At 41.0% G+C, this 9,839-nt stretch overlaps 2 protein-coding genes across 2 annotated transcripts; both read right to left on the bottom strand.

Annotated features, from left to right (window-relative positions):
* Positions 1–7,350: 7,350 nt before the first annotated feature.
* LOC122298858 (uncharacterized mitochondrial protein AtMg00810-like) lies at positions 7,351–8,178 on the bottom strand. Its single transcript, XM_043108704.1, has one exon. The coding sequence runs from the start codon at positions 8,176–8,178 to the stop codon at positions 7,351–7,353; it is 828 nt and encodes a 275-aa protein (XP_042964638.1).
* A 395-nt stretch (positions 8,179–8,573) lies between these two features.
* On the bottom strand, positions 8,574–9,035 carry LOC122298857 (uncharacterized mitochondrial protein AtMg00820-like). Its single transcript, XM_043108703.1, has one exon. It carries the CDS (start codon positions 9,033–9,035, stop codon positions 8,574–8,576), a length of 462 nt encoding a protein of 153 aa, XP_042964637.1.
* Between the last annotated feature and the right edge of the window lie 804 nt (positions 9,036–9,839).

Genomic DNA, 9,839 nt, shown 5'->3' with positions numbered 1-9,839 from the left:
TGGGAGTTGGGGGCGTCACAAAACTCTTCTTGATGGGCTTCGGTTTTGCAGGTCATTGGGATTGAGGGATGTATTAGTAGAGTGAGACTCAATGATGTTAGTGGGACGGTTGGCATCGGGAGTGCGCAAATATTGCTTTCTTTGGGATTTCTATGAGGAAATTAAAGTTATTACTTGTGAGTTTATTACTTGTGGGTTAAATGTTTGTTTTCATCATATATTTAGAGAAGCCAATATGGTGGTGGATGTTTTGGCTAAGCAGGGTGTTGCGCCTCTGGCTTATTCAAAAATCACACAAGACGATAGAAAGACAATATTTAAGTGGTTCGGCAACTTGCCTACGTCCACTAAAGCGGAAAATCTGATTTTCAATATGTTTGTACAAAATTACAAACACTCATAAAGAACCTCTCTATCTCTCAAATGTCCTCTGTTTTGGGTTTTCCTAGAACCTATATTTCACCCTCAACCCTCTGCTTCGATCTCTCACTACAGTGAGGATGAATTTAATCTTCAGCAAATGATCTCCTTTTATAGGAGAAGCCATGGGGGACAAAACTCACACACTTCTTGAGAAGCCATGGGAGACCAAGAGGAAGCCTTCTTTTGGTGCAGCCATTTTGGTCAATATTTGCTGCCCAGGACTTTCGGTGGAGGGGTGGGTGGCTGCAACTTCAAGTGACATTTCACACTTGGGGGGTTTCCAACAATCACCCCCTCCACCCAAGTGTGCCATACTAGGATGCTACAAACGATTGCACTCCTTCATTAGAATGCTTGTTAGCCATGAGAGATTTTCGTTATCAAATGCATTGCAGGTACGTCTTCAAATAAATGTCTAGATGCCTCTCCAAATGCATCTTCAAATGCATCAGCACCGTCTACATCCATTGAGCTTGCAAGGGATTTTCTTTAGAGGAGATTTACAAGTGCTTTATTGCACAATCTCAACTCTCTAGGTTCTTCTTTCACTCAAGTCCATGAGTCCGCACTCATGTACACCTTGAGCAAACTGAGCTTTGCTCTAGGCACAACCAAGCGAACAATCTACCTGTTGCCTTTACAGCTTTAAAACCAGGCTCCATAATCCTACAATCACACCAATCTCCAACTTGGAGACTGGTTCTCAACATGCTAGCCTCTATCTTCAGCATGATCCCTTATCATCTCTGCAATTTTACAGCTCATGTCTTCAAGTTAGAAGACTAACTAAAGTGATGCATAACTTTAGTTCATCATGTACAGTGCCCTTAATCAACATATCTATATAGGGTAACACATCTCCCACTGCACTGGGAATCAATGGTCTCGCACGGACCTTGACACATATCAGAGAACCTATTGCTGAGGTCTCCATCTCTGACCTGGGCGACTGACTCCCCATTCTGCTGTTAACATATCTTGTCTTTAGTCGATGTGCCCATCTTGTGTACAGTCTCTACTAACTTCGACTTGCATAATCCCCATTCTTGCAAGATTTTTCTTCATACCGTAGTTCACTACCTTCATTCAGCAGGATATAGTTTAAGGTAGTAACTACCATGGAGGTCTAATCGTCTTGGCAGGTATGTGATCATCAACTTTAGGTATAGATATCCTTGGAACATCTGACGTTTTGTTCCCATCTCTCACACCTTTGCTTCATGTCGTGGTCTAGGGAGATTTCTTCAAGTTTAGATGAGGAAAAGTAAAACTAAGCTCCTTTAACTTCCTCATCTAATTCACATGACCATTACCACAAGCCAAGACCAATGAATCATTCGTGACCTTCCACGCCTTTTTGAGAAAATACTACTGAATGACTACTATCTTCAAGTTGTCTTTAACAGCATTGTGCACTGCAAGAAATGCAATGCCATGTATTTCTTCAATCACCATATTCACAACATTATTCTCAGCTTTCTCCTGATTTTAGCAATCTCTTATGGCCTGTCTTGCCACAATTCCTAGTGAGTCATCTGTTATCCAGATCTTGACTTGCCTCTGCCCTTACTATCAACATTTAGGACCAACAAACTCAAGATCTTGCCAGAATCTCTTCTACGCACCTCCTCATCTAGGATAAGATCTCTTACATTAAGAAACTTCAACTTCCACTTCTTTGCAGAATTACTCATAGTCATTCTCATGACCTTCCAACCTTTTGACCACAACGTCAAATACTATTGGGCAACAATAGTACCTTCTGACTTTTCTAAAGTTGAATTGTTTCTTCATCTGCACTTTGTTATTTGCAACTGGCTTTTCAAAGAAAGCCACAATGAGATCCGTTGCGGTTCTTCTCTTAATAACATTATGTTCCATGAGTTTGTATGACTGCCAAAACCTGCTAATATAACAAGTTAATCAGCATCGTCCAATGATCTGAAGTTTGCTCCATCAAACTTTACGATCCCAACTGGCTTAAATCAAGCCCAAAAGAACTGAGTCCGGCAACATTGGACTCCAATTGGCTGAGATCAAGCCTAAAACATATGAGTCCTACACGACTCCAACTGGCTGAGATCAAGCCCAAAACAAATGAGTCCGTCATGACTCCAACTCGCTGCGATCAAGCCAAAAAACAAATGAGTCCATCATGACTCCAACTGACTAAGATCAAGTCCAAAACTGATCTGAAGTATGATTGGTCCAGATCATTAGTACTGATGATGAATCTCAACATTCCCACCATACGGATGAATCCAGAATGATTCGAATAGTTTTTCAGCTCTATTTGATCATCACAATTGAACTCCAACTGGCGTAGATCAAGCCCAAAATGATCTGCAAATCTGAATAGTTCAAATCGAGGTACCGATGGTGAATCTCAACATTTCCACCATACCGATGAGCTCGGAATGATCCAAATAGTTTGTCAGTACTATATGATCATCGTAATTGAACTCCAACTGGCGTAGATCAAGTCCAAAATGATCTGGAACTTATGCACGGTTTAGATCGAAAGTACCGATAGTGAATCTCAACATTCCCACCATAAGGATGAGTTTGGAATGATCCAAATAGTTTGACAACACTATTTGATCGTTGAAATCGGACTCCGAATGATAGATCTAGCCCAAAATGATCTGCAACTCTGAACAGTTTAGATCGAAGGTACCGATGGTAAATCTCAACATTCCAACCATACAGATGAGTCCAAATTATCCAAATAGTTTGTCAGCATTGTTTGATCATCGCAATTGAACTCCAACTGGTATAGATCTAGCCCAAAATGATCTGCAACTCATGGACGGTTCGGATCGAATGTACCGATGGCAAATCTCAACATTCCCACTGTACAGATGAGTCTGGAATGATCTAAATAGTTTGTCAGCACTATTTGATCATCGTAAATGAACTCCAACTGGCATAGATTTAGCCCAAAATGATCTGCAACTCATGGACGGTCTAGATCGAATGTATCGATGGTAAATCTCAACATTCCCACCGTACAAATGAGTCCGGAATCAAATAGTTTGTCATCACTATTTAATCATCGCAATTGAACTCCAACTGGCATAGATCTAGCCCAAAATGATCTGCAACTCATGGATGGTTCAGATCGAATGTACCGATGGTGAATCTTAACATTCCCACCATACAGATGAGTTTGGAATGATCCAAATAGCTTTTCAACACTATTTGATCATCACAATTGAACTCCAATTGGCGTAGATCTAGCCCAAAATGATCTGCAACTCATGGACGGTTCGCATCGAATGTACCGATGGCAAATGTCAATATTCCCACCGTACATATGAGTCCGGAATGATCCAAATAGTTTTTCATCACTATTTGATCATTGCAATTCAACTCCAACTAGCATAGATCAAGCCCAAAATGATCTGCAACTCTGAACAGTTCAGATCAAAGGTACCGATGGCGAATCTCAACATTCCCACCGTACCGATGAGTCTGGAATAATCAAAATAGTTTGTCAGCACCATTTGATCATCACGATTGGACTACAACTGGCGTAGATCTAGTCCAAAATGATCTACAACTCATGGACGGTTCAGATCAAATGTACTGATGGCGAATCTCAACATTCCCACCATACAGATGAGTCCAGAATGATTCAAATAGTTTGTCAACACTATTTGATCATTGCAATTGAACTCCAACTGGTGTAGATCTAGCCCAAAATGATTTGTAACTATGGACGGTTCAGATCGAAAGTACCGATGGCGAATCTCAACATTCCCACCATATGGATGAGTTCGGAATTATCCAAATAGTTAGAAAGCACTATTTGATCATTGAAATCGGACTCTGAATGGCTTAGATCTAGCCTAACAAAGATCTGAAAAATGGACAGTCTAGATCATCTAGCACGTATCTTACACGTGCGGCAGCAGGGCGTCTAAGGTGTGTGCGGCGCGTGGCTCACACGCGCCAAAGTGCTTCTAGGGCACATAGAGGAGTGTAAGAGCGTGACTCTCACTCGTCTTCAACCCCCGGTGCCCGTGAGGACGCATGGGAGTATGTCCCTCATGCGTCTTCTTCCTCTAGCCGCGAGTGGGGCATGTGGGCGTGTGTTACCCACTCGTCTTATTCCTCTAATGCGACTGAGGCGCGTTTGTGCACTCTCCAACTTTTAGGGGCATGTACGGGCTCCTCCGGCATCCGTTTTGGATGCCGTTTGCAGCAACGGATTCTTCTTGATGCGAGGAATATCATTGTGTGGTCAAAAGTTGATTTAGATCAACTTGATTTTTCTAGACAGCACGAAACCAAAGCTCTAATACCAATTATTACACCTCTGGTTCGTCCAAAAATCACACAAGACGATAGAGAGACAATATTTAAGTGGTTCGACAACTTGCCTATGTCCACTGAAGTGGAAACTCTGATTTTCAATACGTTTGTACAAAATTACAAACACTCATAAACAAGCTCGCTATCTCTCAAATGCCCTCTGTTCTGGGTTTTCTCGGAACCTATATTTCATCCTCAACCCTCTACTTCGATTTCTCACCCCAGTGAGGATAAATTTAATCTTCAGCAAATGATCTCCTTTTATAGGAGAAGCCATGGGGGACAAAACTCCCACACTTCTTGACCAAGAGGAAGCCTTCTTTCGATGCAACCATTTTGGTCAATATTTGCTGCCAAGGACTTTCGGTGGATTGGTAGGTGGCTGCAACTTCAAGTGACATTTCACACTTAGGGGGTTTCTAACACTGGGGAACTCAAGGTGTTAATTCAGATTTATGTTACGTTGGTTCCATTCAAGGTCCTTTTTGGGGAATGAATCGCATGGATAAACTTGGCATCCTTTATCTTAGATGTTGAGAGTTTCTTGACTTGGGTGGGTCTTTTGTTGGGTCTTGTTGTTCTTTTGGAATTTTTGGGCATCTCGACATGTGACCTCGACTCTTAAAACAAAAAAACAAAAAAAGAAGGTCAATAGTCCCAATTGTGTACACATATACCTTCCTTTTAGCTAGTATCGTTTAAATGCACTAGCTGTTTGCTGCACAGTTGTAAGCATTTGCATTTTATTTCTTATTACTGGCTTGAAAATTTGTTTTCTTGTACCCAACTGCCCTCAAAACATGAAAAAGCATCTACTCATGTTCTTATTTATTGGATTGTTTAATGCGCTTTGAAGAATGTCTCGATTGCATATATGCAAAGGTTAAACATGATGAAGAAGCTCTGCAGTTTGGAACCAGGATACAAAGGCTTGGGATGTGTAGTTGATCGAGGAAACATTCTCTGTGGAGGAAGCAGTTAATGGGCTCACAGGAGAAGGGTGTGCTTTCCGGTACTACATCCACAAAATTAGTTGAAGAGAACTTGAATGCACAACCAACAATATCCAACTTGTCTGGCGAAGTTACTAAATTGAAGTGCTGTGAAAAATCTGCTGTGGTGGGAAAATAATGTCAAAATTGCTGATAGTGATGATGTTGGCAGAGGTTGTGAACGTAGTAGGAAGAGAAAGTGGTTACTTGATTCTATTGAGCCCATTGAATATTTATATGCCAAGGGTAAGAACTTGTGTGCAGATAGAAAAGAATCTATCTTTGTTGCATCGTATGTTAGACAGACGAATAGGCAGTCCCCTGGAAGAAGTAAGATGTCTGGCTCCTAATCCGCAATGGATTCCACACGGTACGCTTGATGGGTATCACAAAAAGAGCAAGGTATCTCTTGAAGAGGTACATAAGAAGCATTTTTGTGTCAGTGGCGAGCAAAAGAAGACAGAAAAATCGGGAACCAAAGTCTTGGAGGATCAAGTGATCTTGAAACTATGGCAAGTTTTGAGGATGTAGCTGATGGTGACTACATGAAACTGCTGGACTTGGATGATGCTGCTAACGAGCAACGTTACAGGATGGCAGCTGAAAGGCCTGTGTCATCAAGTCTTCCTATTATTGACTTTGATAACAGCCAAATATTTGATGTGGATTGTTCTGAAACTTTAGTATTGGAATGGGCCTATAAAGAGGTATCAACTGAGCACAACTTTGATGCTATTGATGTTGAAATTGAGTTCAATAAACTAAAACACACTACTGTAGGAACTTCTTGTAATCTGTCACTGCATAAGAATGTAGCCCATCTGATTTTGTTGCTATCATTGGGAATGGTTTCTGGACTCTAGAGGCAGGAAATGCTAGTCCTTAGCAGGTCCAGGTCTCGGGTCTAGTTGTGGGCATTAGTAATTTGCCTAGATCAAGAGACGAGGAAGTTAATTTTCCATTTGAAAGTGAATTTGGATCTGCATGTGACATTGTTGCAAAATACTGTGTCGTGTCTCCAAACATGAGAGATCGTAAAGTCATTTCTAGGATATTTAAAACTACCAAAACTTGTATAGCTCAGTGCTGTTTGACTTCTCAAACGGAGTGGGTGGTGCCAAAGATTCTGCTTGCTCTTATGATGGATCGAAGAAAATCTTTTACTTGTGTAAGTGACTCATTGCCATCCAAGTTGATATGATTTTCTTGCTGATAATAAAACTATACAAGACTCCTTATGGAAGGATGGCAACCAATAATAGTTTTTCTTTTTGCTAACTTTGTTGAAGTTTTGGGTACGTTTTTGTTCCTCTTTATAAGTGGGGTTTTCTCTAGTATATTATTTCATGTGTATTGGTGTGCCCCTCTTATAAATGTTTTGAGAAACACTATCTCACGAGTTGAGATAGAGAGTGTGACTGCATTCATATATATATATATATATATATATATCAATATACAATCTGGTGTCTATCTATGGAAAGACAACATAAAAGGAAAGGTTTCCATACAAAAACTATACAGCTAGTAGAGAACTTAATACACATGATTTACTCCTATAAATACACATTAGTTGACTAGAGAGAATTGCTGAGAATATTCCTGAGTGTTGCTGTGATCATGAGCTAATATCCTTGATTGATGCACAGCTGATTGTTTTAATTTCATTCCTAATATTCCCCCCCAAACTTGGTTGTGGTAGAAAGTAAAGACCAAGTTTGTTACGTAGCTGTTTGAACTGAGTCTTGAGTAAAAGCTTGGTGAACAAATCTGCAAGCTGGTCATGGGAGGTGACAAATTTAGTTTCTAAGGAACCAAGTGCCACCCGTTCCCTTACATAGTGATAATCAAGTTCTATGTGTTTTGTCCAAGCATGTAGAACTGGATTTACTGTCATAAATAAGGCACTCATATTGTCACAATGAAGAATGGGTGTTTTGAAGAGGGGCAACCTAAGGTCTTGAAGCAAAATGGAAAGCCAAGTTAATTCGGCTGCAGTGGAAGCCATGGCTCTATATTCTGCTTCTGCACTGGACCTTGCAACTGTTGGTTGCTTCTTTGCACTCCAAGAGATGTAATTGCTACCAAGAAAGGTAAAATAGCCTGAGGTGGATCTCCTTGTGGTGGGGCAACCAGCCCAATCAGCATCTGAGAAGCCATATAAGTCGAGGCTGCTGTTTGAGGTGATGTGTAGACCAAGTGCAGTTGTGCCTTGCAAGTACCTAAGGATTCTTTTAACAAGTTGGAAATGAGCCATAGTAGGTGCTTGTAAGAATTGACAAACATAGTTCACACTAAATGATAGGTCTGGTCTGGTGAAGGTGAGGTACTGAAGACCACCAACAAGACTTCTATAAAGTGCAGGATCATCAAAGAGCTGGTCTGAGGCAGATATGAGTTGTCCTGTGCTTGGCATAGGGGTTGCCAAGGGCTTGCATTCATGCATGTTGGCTCAAGTGAATAATTCCACAATTACCTATACTGATTCAAGAAGAGATCAGGACCAACCTTGTGGACTTCGATCCCCAAAAAATGATGGAGAAACCCCAAGTCTTTGATAGAAAATTGAGTGCTGAGTTGAGAGATGAGCCACTAAATTCTCTGTGGATTATCTCCTGTGACCACCATGTCATCCTCATAGAGGAGAAGAATAAGAACTCCATGGTCTGAGTGACAAATAAAAAGACTTGGGTCTGTTGAGCTTGAGAAGAAACCAAGTTGCAACAGAAAAACACTCAACCTGTCAAACCAAGCTCTAGGAGCTTGTTTGAGGCCATACAAGGCATGGTTGGGCTTACATACATGGTGAGGACACTTGGTATCTTCAAATCCAAGTGGTTGTTACATGTAAATAGGGGTGTTAAGAAAACCATGTAAAAAAGCATTCTTAACATCTAATTGGTGAAGTTCCCAGTGTTTAATAGTGGCAAGAGTGAGGACAGTTCTAATACTTGCAGGTTTCACAACTGATGAAAAAGTTTCTAAAAAATCCACTCCATCAACTTGACTAAAACCTTTAGCAACTAGTCTGGCTTTAAGTCTCTCAAGAGTACTGTCAGCCTTGAGCTTGGCTTTATAAACCCACTTGCAACCTATTACATTCACACCCTCAGGTTTGGGAACCAATTTCCAAGTATTGTTCTTGGCAAGTGCATCAAGTTCCTCTTTCATGGCAGCAGACCAACCAGAATGTTTCAGTGCAGATTTAACTGACTTTGGTTCACTAGGTATAGGAACAATGTGATGCAGGTTTGCATACCGAGGGTTAGGTTTGTGAATGCCACATCTAGCCCTAGTTTGCATAGGATGTGTAGTTTGAAGGGGCTAGTCAGCAGGCTGAAATGAGGTGGGTGGTGATGGATGAGGCAGGTCATTTGCTTGTGGAGAGTCAAGGGGAGCAACATGAGATGGGGAAGGAGTATTCTGAGGTAATGATAAAGAAGAGGGAGCATAAGCTGAGGGCAGTGGATGCACTGCAGGCTCCTTAGACTATGTTGTAGGCTCTTCCCAATCAGTGAAGGTGGAAAGTTCCCCCTCAACAGTAGAGATGCATAAAGCATAGTGGCTGTAGAGTAAGGTAAAACTGACTCATCAAACACCACATGTCTTGAGGTATAGATACGGCCAGTGGTTGGATAAAGACATAGATATCCTTTGTGTTTATTGTTATAGCCAATAAAAACACAGGGCAAGGATTTGGGTTCAAGCTTGTGAGACCTATAGTCTCCAAGATAGGGACAACATTTGGACCCAAGGGTTCTGAGTACAGTATAGTCAGGGTGTTTGGCATAAAGTCTAAAGAAGGGTGAGTCCATATTAAGCACAAGGGTAGGGAGCCTATTTAATAAAAAAACTGTAGTAGAAAAGCAGTCTAGCCAAAACCTGGGTGGTAATTTTGCATGAAACATCATGGTTAGCCCAAGATTTGTGATACTCCTATGCTTCCTTTATGCTTTCCCATTTTGTTCAGGAGTTTTAGGACAAGCAGACTGATGAATAATCCCATTGTTTTGAAGATATGAAATCAGCTTGGCATCATTAAACTCCCCCCTTCATCAGTTTGAAATACTTGAATCTTAGCATCAAATTGACACTTAACAAACATAT

This window comes from Carya illinoinensis, chromosome 16 (genome assembly GCF_018687715.1).
Source record: "Carya illinoinensis cultivar Pawnee chromosome 16, C.illinoinensisPawnee_v1, whole genome shotgun sequence".
NCBI classification, from domain to species: domain Eukaryota; kingdom Viridiplantae; phylum Streptophyta; class Magnoliopsida; order Fagales; family Juglandaceae; genus Carya; species Carya illinoinensis.
The sequence above is the reverse complement of the archived record's forward strand: the minus strand, read 5'-3'. Positions and strand labels throughout refer to the sequence as shown.